The following is an 18842-nucleotide window of genomic DNA, read 5'->3' on the forward strand; positions in this document are numbered from 1 at the left end:
CAAACAGCAAAACAAACAAACAAGCATGGAAACAAACAATGGTTACAAAACACTAACAGCACCATGGAACATTTGACAGTGTGAAAGCAAGCAAGCTAATTATGATTGAAAATAATGATAACAATAATAATGATGAAATGAATAAAATAAAACTAAACCAAACAATAAAACGCAATAAATTAAATTACATAAAAAAATTACATTAAATTACATTAAAGGTGGTATGGACGAAATATGGATCATATTTCCTCGTGGCGTGGATAAATCATTTGTCCTGCCACGTATCAATCATAAAACGGACCTATCGCTCACCTGCAGCCGCGTCAGGCTCGTCCCCACGTTTTTGCGTGCCTAAGCGCATGGATCTATCATAATATAGTTCCCTCAGTGTACGGGGCAAAATGAAGACGGAGAAAGACAGTTCGAGCTGACGCAGAAGTGGACAGAAATCTTCAGGAGACGAGCGATGCGATGCGCTAATAAACAAACGCACGTGTGTGTTGTATCAGTCCGCACGGGGGAGTGCGCATGCGCACTTCCGCCTGCGTTCTCAAATCGCCGAAAAATCGTCCATACCGCCTTTAAATTACAATAAATTACATTTAATTACATTAAATTCATGTTGTCAGTGGTGGATCTCTGAGTTCTTCTGTGCTGTTTTTAAGTGCATAAATTATCGCTAGACTTGATATGAGCATTCCTGCCATAGCATTTATTCATCTCACCTATGTAATTCCCTCTGCAGCCAGTAGATGAAGCCTTAACTCCATTCCTGGCGTGGGAAAAGCCAGCGTGACGTGACAGATTTTTTACGTTCTAAAACACAAAATGCCAAAGTAAAGGTGCTCAAAAGCATGTTTAAAGGCCAATAACAATACAAATAATGCATCATATTTGTCCTGTTTTACTTTAAACTCAATATTACTCAAGTAGGAGCAAAAAGTATGGTGTTCTAAAACTATCCAAAGAAGTTACTCAAGTAAATGTAACAGAGTACAACCCACCTCTGCTCAACTCACACTATATTCACCAAAAATACACAACTGCCGTGCCACTCCCGATATTGTGTACTACAAACGGTGCGTCGTTGTCCGTCCTCAGCTCCATCATAAACATCCCCGGGGAGTCGACTCTGAGGCGGGACTTCCTGCGTCTTCAGCTGGCCAATAAGGAGCGCTCCGAGCTGATTCGCCGACAGCAGCTGGAGCAGCAGCAGAACGAGGAGCACAAGAGGCAGCTGCTTGCCGAGCGGCAGAAACGCATCGAGGAGCAGAAGGAGCAGCGGCGGCGACTGGAGGAGGTCAGCACCAACACATGTCAAAAACAACAAACTTACATGTCACCAGAGTTTATGGCCACCACCAGAAACACTGTAACTAGTATGGTCCGAGGAGTTTATTACCGTATTTTATGTATTAGAGTATAAGTCGCCCAAAAAATGCATAATAGAGAAGAAAAAAACATATATAAGTCGCACTGGAGTATGAAATGCAGTTGCAAGTGTGAAAATAACAAATACTATCACATACAAGTCACTCCAGAGTATATAAGTATATAAGTATAAATATAAGTATAAGTCGCACCCCGGCCAAAACTATGAAAAAAGGTGCCACTTATAGTCCGGAAAATACGGTATGTTTAGTATAATACAGTCATAGGTTTACGTTGTTTACAAATGTATAGGAATAATACAAAACGTTACAAAAAACAAACTACCGTATTTTTTGGACTTGGAGTATAAGTCGCACCAGCCAAAAAATGCATAATAGAGAAGAAAAAAACATATATAAGTCACACTGGAGTATAAGTATATAGTATAAATATAAGTTTAAGTCGCACCCCGGCCAAAAGTAGGAAAAAAGTTATAGTCATAGTCCGGAAAATACGATACAAGCATTTTTGGAAGATCTAAGACTATAAATGGAGAGTTTCGTTTCAATTCACCTTCACTGTCATTGTCAAAGTCATAGTCAAAGTACAACAGCAGCTGCAAATATCGATTTATATAAATATTGGCCCGATATATCGTCTCTAGTTCCAGGTTTGAATAAATGTCCAGTGGTTTGGTCCAATTTCTTCTAAATGCCGAGTTTGTAGTAATTTATTGTTTTTTATAGTTTATCATCCGTTGGTTTCTCTGGATTCAAAACAATCTCATATATTAGGTCCGTCTCACAAAGAAATGTGAAAATACTGAGGTTATGATTGTTGAGGTTATCAGAACTTGCAATAAAAAGTACAGCCTCTGATTCGGCCAGTTTACCAGGAAGTTAAAGTTAAAGTTAAAGGTAAAATAATCCCAAAAGCTGATGTACAGAGTAACATAATGACCTCAAACAAAGCGATTCTTCTTCTTCATTTGCCTGAACATTATGTAAGTTTCTCCCGCTGTACCCGAACAACGAAAAGGCCTCGACAAACACGGCCGCACCTGCTTCACACCTGGATCGCGGCGACACGTCCCAGACCGAGTGCGAATGAGTTTCCTGTTTGTTCACAGCAACAGCGGCGAGAGCGAGACATGCGAAAGCAACAAGAGCGGGAGCAGAGGAGGCGCTACGAAGAGATGGAGCAGATCCGGAGGGAGGAGGAGAGGAGGCACGCCGAGCGGGAGCAGGTAAAGACGCCACAATACGGAGCAGGGCGTGGCCATGTGTAAAGTGACGCCGTGTTACAATCACGATAAAAAAAGCATGAACGATCACTGTAAAGAGACGAGAGCAGCTCATAATCAAAAAGAGAGTGACGAGGAGGAAGTGTGAAGAGAAAGGAGGAGAGTTTTGGAGTCTCTTGTGTTTACGACGCCCTTAACCGCCCAAGTAATCGTTTGTTTCTGTACGTTCAGCTCGATAATGAATGGAGGAGGCACCACGCTGAGAAGGAAGAGGTAAAGACACATGCATAAAAGAGATGTACGGCACTGGGAGGCAGAAAGAGGAGGAAAAGGAGGAAGAGGAGGAAGAGGGAACAGCTCAAGTGACAGACGAAGCTACGGTGAGGGTGAGAGGAAAACAGACGGAGGGGTAAACGAAACAGAGGGGTGAGGAGAAAGGGGAGGACGAGGTATGAAGAGAAAGGAGGCACAGCGTACGGATAAAGAAACGTGTGAAGAGAGAGAAGGCAAGGAGGAAACGGTTAAAACGTTGGAAGCTACGCAGCGGGTGAGATGAACAGAGAGGAGGAAGGGGAAGGAGGAGAAAGGAGACGTGAAAAGAAGCCAGAGCGAGAGAAAGAGAGAGTATCAAGGAAGTCGTGCTTTAAGAGAACAGGTTAAAGCGGTAGAGGAAAGGATGCATAGAAATAAGAGGGGGGAGAAAATAGTCCGGAACATTCAGAATAGACAGATGGGTGAGCAGAGGAGCGACATCACGCTGAGACGTTGCTACTTGCTACGTTGTATTGCACCGACAACACAAACCGCATCGATCGGTAACGCGCACAGAAAATACCGGTATAGCGTCTCGGCCTATCGCCCGACGGGCCTCAGCTTGAGAAACGTTTGAACACATGACCAGCTGAGAAGCGTGTGACCGAGCGCTCGAGTGAGACACGGTTTCCCCACAAAGAGCTGTAAAAGCTCTGCATAAAACATAATGAGCGTGAGAATCATAGGCAGCGACAAACAAGTCAAACTAAATGTAACGTACTGTACCTTTTTATGTGACTACCGTATTTTCCAGACTATAAGTTACATTGGAGTATAAGTTACATTTTAGGGGGAAATGTATTTGATAAAATCCAGGACCAAGAACAGACATTTCATCTTGAAATGCAGTTTAAAATAATAACAGATGAGAGAACATGGTGAATAGGTGTACGTATGCTAACGCTAACACCTTCAGCTACATGAGGCACAGACAGAACTGTGGTAAGTGTCTGGTATGTTAACGTAACATATGAACAGTTATTCAGATAACTATAGCATAAAGAACATGCTAACAAGTTTACCAAAGCATCAGTTTTACCCCAAATCACTAAATCCATTGAATTCTTCTTCCTCTGTGTCACTTCTAAACAACTCCACAAACTCCAGAGGAAGAGGAAGTGCAGATTCTTCTTCTGCGTCGCTTAGAGCCTAGAGCGCCCTCTTGTGGTCGTCATGTGTGAAAATAATCAACATGTAAAATGCTGTTGCCAGTGTGAAAATAACAAATAATATCACATATAAGTCGCACCCCGGCCAAAACTATGAAAAAAGGTGCAACTTATAGTCCGGAAAATACGGTATATAAGTCAGAAAGTTCACAAAGCTATATTTACAAAAGGAAGGCAACCAAAACACTCAAATTCGATCTCGTGACGCTTTATACCCGCGCCGTGTTTCTGGAAATCCCGCTCTACCTCAGAAATATCAACACATTATATGATTTAGCAGCGATTGGCCACAGTTCGTTTCAAAAAGTCGGTTACTTCATCCTCTTTTGCATGCGCGACGTGCTCTTCCGGACATACTTCCACATAAATCAAGCTCTCTGATTATTTCTACGGCAAATCACAAACGGTAAAGTCATAATTCTTTATCGTACGGCTCCGTGATCTGCTGTTTCTAAAGACTGCGGATCTCACTGTCGCTTCTGTTTCCTGAAATGTATTTGGAAAAGAAAGTACTTCTTTGTTTCAGGGCTGATTTCATAACGCTCTTTAACACGTCTTAATCATGGACTTTTTCTCGCACTAATCACAGCTTCTTCACATCTTTTCAATAACAATCGTTTGCTTCTCTCTCTCTCTCTCTCTCCTCTTCCCTTCCCTCTTCCCTTTTCGGTGTTTTTCTGCCCGTTTTCCCGTCACTGCCGCCGCTCGCCCTGGGCCGCCATTGGTCGCGCTCGGTGTGCCGTCCGCGCTCCCGATTGGGCCGTTGCCGCGGCGCCGATCGCTTAGGAGTACATCCGCAGGCAGCTGGAGGAGGAGCAGAGGCAGTTGGAAATCCTGCAGCAGCAACTTTTACAGGAGCAGGCTTTGCTTCTGGTAACACCACACACGTCGACACACACTCTCTCTGCTCGATTAACCCCCGCGCTCGTTAAAACCGTACGATCAAATGTAACCTCGTCAGTGTCACCCGCCTGCACGACCAAAGGTAAACGGAACACGTATAATCATCTGCTCGAGGGCAAGTATTGAAGAACATGTAAAGAGTGAAAGTGTCTCTTGGCCTCGGATATTTTACGCTCGATTTTGACTGTTTTTTCAGTTTATATTTGTATATTTTTGTTCGCTCAAACCCGAGACTTGAACTCAAAGCGTTTATGCAGTGTCACCATGAAAAAACACGTCTAAAGTACTTTTTGATAAGTAATTGTTGTCAAATGTACCACTTTTACTTTTACTTTGCGTTCTTTGCTCGGAGGGAAGGCTTTGTATCGGCGCTAATACAACTACCTCGTTTGTACAGTGTAAACGACGTGTAATAATGTCAAAACTGTCAAATATCTAAATGTTCAGACCACGTTTCTGACCCGAAGTGCACTGACAACACCACAGGATTGCAGGAGATCACGCAATTACAAATATTCTGACAGAAAACTGCAGAACCTGTGTATTTATCTGTAAAACGGCAGATCAAACTCACATTTCACTCCCAAATCTCAAGTTAACGCGCTCCAAGTCTTTTCCTTTTCAAAGCCAGTGTTTTTAAACCCTTTTTCACACTTTTCTGGTTGAAAATATCCCGCGACACTAAATTATTACAAAATTGCACCATGTAGAGAAAAAAAGTGGTATTGAATGTAGCAAAAATTGTCCTTTAATCTGTTTCTGGTTCTTAAAATTTGCTTTATTTGCTCAAAGAAGTTGCACAAGACACTCCAAAACCGCAAATTATTCATTTAAATCAATTTGTTTGCTCGAATTGGACATTTTTCAACGACAAATTGATCTAAATAACATGTATCCAAAACCCTCCATCCGTTTTATTACATGTTTTTAGAACCTGGTGCTCTAAAGTCCGACCAAAACAATTTAAATACATATTCTGCATTCACTATCTACATCTCACTGTGCAAAAACTAAGAAAGAAAGACTATATACTTTATACTTTACTACTTAAATAAAACCTGAACTGTGTCTGTCTGTCTGGCTGAGAACTGAATGAAAAAAAGCATCACTACGCAGTAAAATGATCAGTATAGACATGTTTATCGTTGCCAAACCCGCCACAATAAAAGCAGTGTTATTAATATTGTGAATAATGACTGTAGTGGATGCACGATTTAAAGGGTTGTTGAAAGCAGAGGAAGTTTGTCTGAAAAGTGTCTTGTGATTTGGTATGACGGCTCATGTTTTTAGTTTTACTTGACACGTTCTGCTTCATTTTCACATGTTCCTCTCATAAATGGTGACCTTCGACCTCAGGCCTCTGACAGGACGATGTTAAAAATGTGTTCGGACACTTTCAACCTCAACTCTGTCAACACAGTCACCCAGAACTACTCTTTAGTAAATATCTATCCCGATTTATGAAAGCACTTTTCCATCCTTCAGTTTTGTCCTGTTTTAAGTGGGGAGAGTTTGGATTGGATTTGGAAAAAAAAAATAAAAAAAGATAAACGAGGTAATAACAGCTATTTTACTTCCGGAGGGCGCGTGTTGTCACCTTCTTACACAAAATAGCTGTTATTAATTGTGTTGTTTGTTGTGTGTTTCCTACATTTGAATTGTTCCACACTGTGAAAGTTGCATTTCCACATTTCCTTGAGCCTCCATTCAATAATAAAATAGATAATAGTAATATGATTGTAATAACAGCATGTGTATTTGATAGTATGATTACATGATAGTTACTTACTGACCCTTTAAACTTTTGTAAATAAATAGAGACAAAAGGTGAAGTCGAACATGGATAGACTTTTAGTATTGTGTAAGTAATATAGATTTTAATAGACTTTAAGCATTTTTTACAGGCAAGATTTTCATTTTAACTGGACAAATACTTCTTATCTTGAGCCCACAGTGGTTTTTCATGTTATCTACAGATGTATTACATATTTTACATATTTTGGGTGCATCTTAAACACGATTTTAAGGCTAGAAAAGTTTATTTTCTCCATTCTTTGTAAACTAACTAAATTTTTACCTTGAAAATTCAGAATTGCTGCTCGATTTTAGTTGTAAAGAATTAAATCATTAGCATTAGATCTGATGTCAGTTAATCTGTGTGTTCTATGGTCGACTTCGCTTTGCCTCCAGTCACTTTTATTCTGGAATTTGAAAATTGAGCATTTTAAAGGGTCTATCTATAGAAGCAAGTCACATCTGTCATTCGAATATGATTTGCCCTAACTTTATGCCAGTGTGTTGACTGTAAATGTTAGTATTTTCCTCATAATAATATGGAAGTGTGACAGAATATCTGATGAGTCCATTGAGATTCCAGTTGTATCTGTGTCCAGCTTATCCCGCTGTGTAAAAGTATGAACACGACTCCTTTGTATCGTGTAGGAGTACAAGAGGAAGCAGATCGAGGAGCAGCGTCAGGCCGAGCGCTTGCAGAGGCAGCTCCAGCAGGAGAGGGCTTACCTGGTCTCGCTTCAGCAGCAGCAGGAGTCCAGGCCTCAGGACAAGAAGCAGCTGTACCACTACAAAGACCAGGCTCCAGGGAACAACGACAAGCCGGCCTGGGCCAAAGAGGTACGACTGTCCAACACTGTCTCGTCCCGACACTGTCCCACACTGTCTGACACTGTCCCAACACTGTTGGAATGTGTGCTTTGACTGTTTATCGTGCAAAATCAACTTTAATGAGCTTTAACCTTGTGACGACGGTGTTTCCTCTTCATTTAGTTTACTCAAAGTTGTATTTTGGTTGATTCTTATATGTTTGAGTTAATCGTGTTTTGTTCTGCAGCTGAAGCTTGAGTGCTAAGAAAATTGCTGTTGTCACCTTCCCCCTATCCCCGCCTACATCCTTATTTTTAATTGTGATTATTGTGATTATTGAAAAAGTAAGACCCCAAGTGATGCATGTTGCTCATCAGTTCTACAGTTTTGAACAGGAAGTTAATGGAGTAGCTGTTTTTGATCAATATTGTAGCTTAGACTTTATTTTATTTATAGTATTTATTTATTTATTTTTTATTTATTTTTTATTTATTTTTTATTTATTTTTTATTTATTTTATTTATTTTATTTATTTTATTTATTTTATTTATTTTATTTATTTTATTTATTTGAAAAGGGACATTGCACATTATTCAACATAATCTGATGAGCTCATGTGTATGGTTAGTCCCTTTGCCCGATGTCAAAAAGGCGTCCTAAAAGAGAAAACATTTTGAAATCACTGAACAAAACCTAAAATTATGATTTATTTATGTTTTATTGTGCAATAATAAGTACATGGAAAAAGTGTATGAGAAAGTGTAAAAATGTTTCCTTTCCAATTAAACGGGGAATTATGCTGAATTTTGAACTTTCTGCCATATAATAATCCTGTTGCTGACTGAAACTGCAAAAGTATTGTTTTTACGCAGAACATTTAATGAAGCGCTCTAAATCCTGCCTGTGATAAAGGTGAAAATATTGGTTTAGATAATAATAATAATAATAATAATAATAATAATAATAATAATAATAATAATAATAAATATAATAATAATAAATATAGCCGCAAGCGGCAATGATCGGCCCTCGCCACGCCGCCGCCGCCACGCCGCAAGAGGAGGGGGCGCTAACGCGCCCCAATGGTCCTTTTATTACGCCTACTGCTGAATCTGTGACGCTGTCACATCTTCTCCCCTTTGTTTTACCATCAAAAAGCAATTTTATTTTGAATTCTTGGCAAAATGTGCGGCTTTGCCGCACAGACACCGTGACTCTTAGAATAAAAATGTGGATAACTTTTGATGGTCCACCCCTGAAGATGAGTCTCACCAAATTTCAGGTTAATAGGGCTGACGCCCTAAGAGGAGTTTGTGAAAGTCTAAAGTGTAAACATGTTCTGGCGATTTCCCCATTGGAATAACATGGAAGGTTTCGGTCATCGTTACGGCAAAGCCATAACAATTATGACATGGGTCTCATTGACTTTTTTGATGGGGATGCTAAAATTGAGTTGTGTGTCAAATTTCATATAATTTCGCAAAACTAAATATTTAACCTCCATATAAAATCTGTAGGGGGCGCTGTGGCTCCAAATTAATTTATTTCACTTCAAGTAGGTTTAGGGCAAAGAGTTTAACAACTGATTCTAATTTGACGCAATTCGGACTTTATCTGCGCAAACGGCAGAAATGTTAAATTTGGGAGATTTCTGAAATTCTTGCTACAGTTTGCGGCTTTGCCGCACAGAGACCGTGAGAGGTATCAATGTAATTTGGATAACTTTTGATGTCCCACTCCTCAGTAGCATTTTCACAAAATTTCAGCTTTTTAGGGCCAACGCCCTGGGAGGAGTTCGTAAAAGTACGACGTTTGGAAAAACTCCGTAGTCATGTTTAGCCATTTTTGAAGCAATATGGCCGACATTTGGTTGGGCGGACGGCGTTGCCGTAATAATATTTTTTACTTCTCTTGTCACCATCTACCTCTGCGCCAAATTTCATGATTCTACGATCAGATTTTTTTTGGGTCATTTCCCATCTCTCAATGCATTTTTGGTACATTTGGGGGCGCTGACGCGCCAATTTTTTTATTTTAGAAAAGGGAAATAGCCAGAATGTAGAGAGGCACGATTTTTAGAGGTGTGCAAATTTTTGTGACTTTTCGTCAATGTTCACTGGGTGAAAAATAGGGGGGTTGGTCCCGAGAAGAAAGAAAGAAAGAAGAAAGCCGCAAGCGGCATCCAACGGCCCTCGCGGGCCGCCGGCCTTCCGACTCTGCGCTTTCGACTTGATAAAAATGGCGCCCTTAATGTCGGTCAAATTTGCTGCGCCGCCGCACAGAGACCGTAGCACTTAGAATAAAAATATGGATAACTTTTGATGCCCCGCTTGTGTAGATGATTTTCCCCAAATATGAGTTTGATCGAGCTATTGCCCTTAGAGGAGTTTGTTAAAGTGTGAAGCGTAAATGTGAACATTTCAGAGATTTCGCTGTTTTCCCATTTCTGACATATATTTGCGGGTCTGCCACACAGAGACCGTAGCACTTAGAATCAAAATATGGATACGTTTTGATGCCCCGCTTGTGTAGATGATATTCTCCAAATATGAACTTGATCGGACAATCGCCCTAGGAGGAGTTCGTTAAAGTGTGAAGAAAAAATGTGGTGATTTGAGCGATTCTACGATTTTCCCATAAGGATAACATGGGATGTTTCTGTCATCGCTACGGTTACGCCGTACAAAATATGACTTTGGCTCTCATACTTTTATGATCAGGATGGCAAATTAGAATTTTGTTCAAAATATCATGTCATTTGGAAAAACTATTGTTTATAGGCCACTCTGAAGGCCAAATAGTCAGAATTCTGGGAAACGTTTGCGGCTCCGACGCACAGAGACCGTAATAGCTATCCTTAAAATTTGGATAACTTTAGATGCCCCACTTGTCTAGAGGACGTACACCGATTTTGAGGTCGGTGGGCAAAACGCACTAGGAGGAGTTCGTTAAAGTGTGAAACAGAAAAATGTGGATATTTGAGAGATTTAGCGGTTTTCCCATAGGGATAACATGGGAGGTTTATGTCATCGCTACAACTACGCCGTAAAAATTAAGGCATTTGTCTGATTGGCTTTTTTGATCGCGACGCCAAAATAGAATTTTGGGTAAAGTTTAGAAAATTTTGGTAAAACTAATTTTTGACCTTCAATGTTAATTTAAAGGTCACTCTGTAGGGGGCGCTATCGCGCCCATTTCAATGTTGTCATCATAAACTGGTCCAAACTAGAAAGTTGAACAACTGATTCAAATTTGGTCCTAATCGGACTTGTTTTGATCAAATGGGAACAATTTTTAGATCTGCAATATCCCAAAATAAGTTGTCCAACTTTGCGGCTGCGCCGCACACAGACCGTAAGAGGTATCTCAAAAAATTGGATAACTTTAGATGCCCCACTTGTCCAGAGGACGTCCGCCGATTTTGAAGTCGGTGGGCAAAACGCCCTAGGAGGAGTTCGTCAAAGTTTGACGTGAACAACATTTGAGTGAGTCAAGTGAGTGAATGGGCGTAGCCCATTCACTCATTCTTGACTATTTCTGTCATAGCAGGAGTAAGTATGCATGATCCATGCCTTCGGCATGGGCTAGTTCACTGTACTTGCCAGGGCGACGGGGTTCACTGTACTTGCCAGGGCGACGGGGTACCCCCCAGTACCCCGGGAGCAATAGGCCCTCCGCCCTGCTGGGGCTCGGGCCTAAAAAAAATAAATAATATTTTTAGCAAAAACAATATAGCCGTTTCCACTATAACAACAAATTATACATCGTTTGAAAGCTCTAAGCCTTCCCCATGCCGCCATGGGGTGGAATCATCATTACGAGCATCATCACTCCCCATTCCGTCGGGATGCCCCGCCCACTCCCCATAGACTTCCATTGATTTGAGCAGATACAAGCATGGCCCATGCCTGCGGCATGGATTCTCGCGTACAGGACGATGCCAGGAGGGTTTTTGGAGGAATGCAGCGCTTCGCGCTGCTGTTGTCAACAATTTGTGAATGGGCTACGCCCATTCACAAATTGTTGACTATTTCTGTCATAGCAGGAGTAAGTGTGCATGATCCATGCCTTCGGCATGGGCTAGTTCACTGTACTTGCCAGGGGCGACGGGGCACCAAACATGCGGGCGCAGCCCGCATGTTTGGTTAGACAGTTGCAACGCTGCCAAAGGCAGCGTTGCGGGAGCAATAGGCCCTCCGCCCTGCCGGGGCTCGGGCCTAATAATATTCCGATGCGAAAACAATGTTTCCAATTTTCCAAATATCATAAACTATACATTTTCGGAAAGCGCTCGCGCTTTCCTACCTCATGGTGTGGGTCCCTGGTCACTGACGGGTACTTTCGTTAATTTTGAGTGGGCTCCGCCCACTTTGTGTTTTTGGCCCTCTATACAGTAATAATGTTCATTTTTTGCATTACATGCTTATATGCACGGAACATGCAAGAGATGGGGAACGTATTCGTGAGCTACTTAGCGCAAATGAGTGCTTTATATGGGTCGTCATCTCAATGTAAAGTGCTCGTTTAGTGCGCACTTTTGCCCGGGCTTCGCCCGTTTACAACGGTAATGTTCCATTTTCCTACTACTAATTAGTATGCACGGGGGGTGCATGAGTGAAGGAGTGCGTTAGTGAGTGTTTGGAAGTGGGCGAGCGCTTCGCGCTCGATTTCGTGCGCACTACGTGCGCACTTTCGCAGCCGTGCTTCGCACGGCCTTACGAGATTAATAGGCCTCTCGCCAGCTTGTGGCGCTCGGGCCTAATAATAATAATACCCCTTTTTCTACTGATGTAATTTACTATTGTGTTCAGTCATATGAAGCTGTGATTTCGGAATTAGCGGAACTAAACCAGGACTAGAACAAATCTAAGGTGTATTCATGCTCTGGTTTTGTCCTGGTTTGAGCCCAGTTTAATTTGATCTGGTGCTGTTTTTAGTCCTGGTTTGACACTGGCCTTGTCCATGTTTAATTTCGGGTTTAGTCCAAATAATGACGTGTGTGAACGCACCTTAAACCAGGTCCACATCAGGACTAAACGAGGCTAAAACCAGGACCAAAGCCGTGTGATTACACCTTAGAACGTGTTGCTTTTCTGTAGGTTTGACCCTAAAGGAATAAGGCTGTGTATATGTTCTGTACAATATGTTTGTAGCAGAGTTTGTTTTTGTCTTCTTCCAGCTTCACCATCAAGACCACAACATATTCAGATTTTATACAGGTTTTCTACCAGAAGGAGCGTCCAAACTCATAAATGTATAATAACTTTTATTTGGAACTACAGAGATTAATCGACTAATCGTGACTAGTCAAGTATAAAAATAATCATACATACGTGTTTTCATAACTGTAATCATTATCTGGATTAAACTGTCTCTAAAACACATACTAAAAGACATTTTCTTAACAAAGACAGTGCATTATGAAATCAAAATAATCAATATTTATCTGTCTAGGTCCTTGTTAGTCACCATATTTCAACCTTTCTTTGGTTATAAATGTATTTTAAATGTACGATGGAAATATGTCATCATTTCCCCATTATCATTTTGTTGTACGTTCTATTTCATGTTTTTATTTGTTTTATCCATAACTCTATTGACACACTTCAGGTGATGCGTCGAGCCCAGAGTAATTCCCCGCGGATTCCCCCCAAGAAATACCACTCGTTCAGGCAGCCACGCGACCCACATCAACTCGAGAGCCTACTGCAGCTGCCCGGATACAAGCCCCGCCCTCGCCCCCCGTCCTACCCCGCCCACGTCAGCCCATCCCGCGACAACCACCACCTGCCCCTCATCCGAATCACCTGCACGCCAGAGGGCGCCACCAGGGGGGGCAGGCCCGGGTCTAGAGAGGGAAACGCTAAGGAGAAAGGTTGGGATGCCAGACCGCGCAGTGCAGAAGTAAGCGGGTGGAGCGCAGATGCGAGCGGGCGGAGTCAGGATGACGCAAATCTGAGGGGGCGGAGTAACGGGTTGAAAACAGGAGGCGATCACGGACCGGAGTGGGGTCAGGAGGCGAGGCCGCGCAGTGCAGAAGTTGGCGGGTGGGGCGCCGACGCCAGCGGGAGGGGTCAGGGCGACGCGAACCTAAAGGGGTGGAGCAACGGGTTGAAAACAGGAAGTGATCGTGAAAAGGGGTGGAGTCAGGAGGCGAGGCCGCGCAGTGCAGACGTCGGAGGTTGGAGTCAAGAGCAAAGTGCCCAAAGTCCAGATCTTATAAACTTAAAGAGGCAGAGTTATGGGTCAAAGGAAAGAAGAGGAGGTTCGAGGGAAAGAAGGTGGAGTCCAGATGTAAGGGGGCGGAGTCCAGGTTCAAGAGGAGGAAGTGCGAGGGAAAGACGGTGGAGCCCGGACGTAAGGGGGCACAGCCAGGAGCAGAGAGGAGGAAGTGTGAGGGAAAGAGGGTGGAGTCCAGACTTAAGGGGGAGTAGTCCAGGGTCAAGAGGAAGTGCGAGGGAAAAGGGGTGGAGCCCAGATCTGAGAAAACGGAGTCCAGAGGCGAGAGGAGAAAGTGCGAGGGAAAAGGGGTGGCACCCTGACGTGAGAGACTTGAGTCCAGACTCCAGGGGGCGGAGTCCAGGGCGTCGGGTCAGTCGCAGTGACAACAAACAAAATCTACATTCCAAACTCTCAATTAACGTTTCTTTATTCAGCAACTAAAACCTGTGACTCGCCGTTTTTGTCCCCGACGTGATTTGGACTGTTTTACTCTTGAATTCAGGATCATAATCTCAATTTCAGTCACTTTGATGAGTTAAATGCATTTACTTGACTGACCTAGATTATTTTACATGTTCAAAGGTGCCATAAGGTTAAGAACGCTGGACAAATCATTATTTTCAAGCTAAATTATCTTGTAATATTATACGTCACAAACAATTAAATCTAATCTTGTCAAAACTACTCTAAAGTGAGGTTAATATTTTAATCAAGGCTAGCCCTGCTCGCTTTTGTCACATTTATTCACCTTTAAAACAAGTTTGCATGAGTAAATACTATTAGTAACAGCACAATAGTGAAAAAGGCTAGTTTACTGTATTTGTAGTGCACATTTTGTTCAATTCAAAGTGCTTTATAGACCAGGAAAAGATGCACAAAGAACAGGAAAATGTGCAAAAAGTGAAATAAAAGTAGTGTTACCTTCACCACATTCACAACAGTATTAAAAACAGTCCACTTCAGGTCGGGAATGGGCTTTTTATTGCTGCTCGTCATGCTTCAAATAACTGGATTTCTGTTTTTTCCCACGCAACTAACCGTGTCTTACCTTTACAGGATCAAATCTGTGATATGATCTGTACTAACCACGAGAACATACTGTGTACTGTGTATCCTGAGTTTCTCGCTTCTCTTTTAAGGACTGGGTTCTAACATGTACTTTCCTCTGTGTCCAGGATTTCAGATTAGATGCCTGCGCAATGCATTAACCTCTTTTTCTTCAACACATCTTATCTCTTTTAATGCTGACTATTTATTAACCATTTTAATTGACGGATGTGTAATAACGATTCGATTTATTGTCTGATTGTTGCAGCACAAAGTTTCAAACCGGATTTCCGACCCGTCTCTGCCGCCGCGCTCAGAGTCCTTCAGCAGCAGCATCCAGCAGGCCAGGACTCCCCCCATGCACCGGGCCGTGGAGCCACAGGTGAGGGGGCGGAACCGAGGATAAACCAGGACTAAACCAGAGCTAAACCAGGGCTGAACCAGAGCTAAACCAGGACTAAACCAGGATTAAACCAGGACTAAACCAGAGCCAAACCAGAGCTAAACCAGAGCTAAACAAGGGCTAAACCAGGGCTAAACTAGGACTAAACCAGGGCTAAACTAGAGCTGAACCAGGGCTAAACCAGGACTAAACCAGAGCTAAACCAGGGCTGAACCAGAGCTAAACCAGGACTAAACCAGGATTAAACCAGGACTAAACCAGAGCCAAACCAGAGCTAAACCAGAGCTAAACAAGGGCTAAACCAGGGCTAAACTAGGACTAAACCAGGGCTAAACTAGAGCTGAACCAGGGCTAAACGAGGACTAAACCAGAGCTAAACCAGGGCTAAACCAGGGCTGAACCAGGGCTAAACTAGAGCTGAACCAGGGCTAAACGAGGACTAAACCAGAGCTAAACCAGGGCTGAACCAGGGCTAAACCAAGGATAAACCAGAGCTGAACTAGGACTAAACCAGAGCTAAACCAGGGCTAAACCAGGACTAAACCAGGGCTAAACCAGAGCTAAACCAGGGCTAAACTGAAGATAAACCAGGACAAAACCGAGGATAAACCAGAGCTAAATCAAGGATAAACCAGTACTACACTAGGACTAAAAGAGGTTGAAACAAAGATAGAACAGGATTGAACCAAGACTAAACCAAGCCTAAAATGGGACTAAAAGAAGACTAAACTATGACAACAACAGGGCTAAAACCAAACTAGACAAATTCTCAGGCAGCGCTCAAACAGGACTGAACAACATCCTAATCAGGTCAAGGAGTATTAATGAACTAATCTGTCGAACATGCTGTTTTCCTCTTTTAAAGTAGACTTTTGACCCCCATATGACATTTTGAGTAGTTCCTTCATTAAAAAAACATCTACTTCTAATTATATCCAGTAAAAGTACTGGACCGAAGCAGGACTTTGCACCAGCAGCATGTCCTTTTCTTCCTCTCCTTTGTCAGAATCACTCTCCTGCTACTTTTATCCTGCATTTATACAGACCCAAATCTAACCATGCACTCCTTCCTCACCCCTGACCCTCTCCTGCCCCCGTGTCCCCCTCGTGTCCCCCCTTGTGTCCCCCCTCGTTCCCGTCCAGATGGCCCACCTGGTCCAAGTGAAGAGCCACGGTTTGTCCGGCTCTCAGTCGCTGTACGACCCTCACGGTGTGTCGTCCTCGTCGACCTCCGTGTCCCCCTCGCGGCCCCCCATGCCCCGCCAGAACTCGGACCCCACCTCAGACACGCCCCCAGTCCCGCCCCTGTCCCGCCTGGCCCCGCCCCTCGACTGGCTGAGGCAGGATGACGACACGCCTCCCAAGGTCTCTGCATGCTCCCGTTATTTACGAGTCTGTGCATGAACGAGAGATATAGAGGAATATTATGCTCACTAAACATGTCGTTCTCTCATCAAAAACATTTACAGAGCTGTATTTTGCTTCATTCATCGTTGTTTCATTCATCCTGTTTAAACGGTTGTCTTCTCTGAGCCTCAGAAAACAGTTTGTTTCCAGTTTTTCAGACCTGTGACGTCATAGATTTAAATAAGCAGGTCTCCATCGTCATAGTGACGTCATGACACCTGCATTCGTGCATTGGCATGTCGGCACAAGCTCGATAATTCCCTCTGCTGCCAGTAGATGCTGTGCTAGCACCAAATCCTGATTAGGGAATACCCGTCTTATAGAAAGTAAGGTGTGGTTTTCAGTGCATACATTATTTTAAGTTCTAAATTGTGAGACACCAAAGAAAGTCACTCAAGAGCGTGTTTAAAGGCCTATGACGATACAAATAATGCATAATATGTGTCCTTTAAGAAGTTGATAAAATACATTGTCAATCAAAGCTTATTCCAAGTAAGTTTTGGTAAGGTTTTTAATGCTACTCATTATATCCAATTAAAGGTCCTGTATCTGACGTTGAACCTGGAGTGAAACAAGCTTTAGCCCCGCCCACTGATGTTGAATCAACTTCTCTGGGTGCTTCTGTTTCCCCTCCCACTAAATCTGTGCTCCTCCCCTTTGAAAAAAGAGATGCCACAGCTCAGTGGGATTTTCCTGCTTAAATAAAGTTATATAAAGTAAAACAAATTACTTAAAATGTAATATTTTGATCTCAAATGTTGATCTCATGACGTGAAGGGCATTTATCTGACCTGGTATAACATTTGAATCATTATTATCATGCTTGCCATTTGTCATTTCTACTTTACAAAGACAGAAAGTAAGATTGTCAGTGTTGTCGTCGTTCACACGTTGTTGAAGTTTGACTGATTGTATCTGGTCCGTCAGGTTCCTCAGAGGACGACCTCCATTTCTCCGGCTCTGGTCCGAAAACTGTCTCCAGGAAACGGGCCGGGCCTGGGACCTCGAGCCGGAGCGCACCTCATACGGGCCAGGTACACACACACAAACACTTACAGAAAAAATACAAAAATACTTTCTGATATGTAAAAGATTTCTAAAAGTAAAAAGTACCTATAAAAAATAATTGTGTGTGTGAACTGTGTGTTTTCACTTAGTCTAGTTTAGTTTAGTCTTTATTTGTCAGGGACCATGTACAAAATCATTAATCTTCAAGAGAAAAGATGATCTGCACCAGATTTAGCTAGTGCTACTTTCAATCTGCAGTCCCTGGGCAGGCGAACACATCACAATAATAAAAGTACACATTTCATTACAATTACAACACGTTACATTTCATTATTAACATTAGCTCAGTAAAATACACTATAAAACAAATTAATTTCTAAGAGTTATAGAATTAATTCAGACAGATTAAAAAATACAGCTAAAATCTTAAGTTGTCTGACACCGTTGATTATCCAGGACGTGCTTTTTCAAGTTTCGAGTGAAGTTATGAATATCTACAGACAATTTCAGACTATCTGGAAGTTGATTCCACTGTCTGACAATTAAAAAAGAAAACTTTACACATAATTGTCTCAAAATATCTGTAAAAGAATAAACTATTTCTGATTATTATTATTGTAATGAATAATACACTTTATTCATAAATATCCTCTTCAGTCACCATTTTTCAACCTTTATGTGATTGATAATGTATTTATATAGTCTCAATGTACAATAGCAATAATAATTTGACAAATCGAAACAATTATCTCCGACTACTAGAGCAATACTTCACTTTTACTGCAGCTGAATCTAAAGTATTGATTCGCAGTGACATTTGTAGTTTAAATAAAGACATTTCCTCCGCCACGACTATCACGCCGCTGTTCGCTGCTGATGATGTTTGTGTTTGTGCGCGTCGCCCTAGCAACCCGGACCTGCGGAGGACGGACGTTTCCATGGATACGCCCCTGAAGAGGACGAGCAGCGGCAGCTCCTCCAGCTCCAGCACGCCGAGCTCCCAGGGCGGCTCCAATGAGAGGGGTAAAAGCACGTCTGCGCACGGCCATATTTGAAGAGGCTTAACGTTGGGGCCGAAGCGCACGGGGCCGTCCTTGAGGGCCACACGTCTCACAGAACCGTTTTAAAATAGCAGCCACTCAGACAGAGACAGAGA

The 18842-nt window shown here is 42.4% G+C and overlaps 1 protein-coding gene across 2 annotated transcripts in view; it reads left to right on the forward strand.

The window, feature by feature from the left end:
* The window catches only part of LOC140364367 (TRAF2 and NCK-interacting protein kinase-like), an 84979-nt gene that overhangs the window by 49033 nt on the left and 17104 nt on the right, over positions 1-18842 (forward strand). Inside the window, exons 12-21 of one of the 2 annotated variants that reach the window (XM_072450464.1) lie at positions 1102-1300; positions 2501-2617; positions 4882-4968; positions 6355-6438; positions 7441-7629; positions 13210-14190; positions 15137-15250; positions 16415-16636; positions 17606-17712; positions 18594-18709. In XM_072450464.1, the coding sequence (XP_072306565.1) occupies positions 1102-1300; positions 2501-2617; positions 4882-4968; positions 6355-6438; positions 7441-7629; positions 13210-14190; positions 15137-15250; positions 16415-16636; positions 17606-17712; positions 18594-18709 (2216 nt within the window). The remainder of the gene's footprint in view (positions 1-1101; positions 1301-2500; positions 2618-4881; positions 4969-6354; positions 6439-7440; positions 7630-13209; positions 14191-15136; positions 15251-16414; positions 16637-17605; positions 17713-18593; positions 18710-18842) is intronic. The other variant, XM_072450463.1, reaches the window with a different exon arrangement.

This window comes from Eucyclogobius newberryi, unplaced genomic scaffold (genome assembly GCF_026437365.1).
Source record: "Eucyclogobius newberryi isolate DKJ021-1_F unplaced genomic scaffold, fEucNew1.0.hap1 SCAF_18, whole genome shotgun sequence".
Taxonomy (NCBI): Eukaryota; Metazoa; Chordata; class Actinopteri; order Gobiiformes; family Gobiidae; genus Eucyclogobius; species Eucyclogobius newberryi.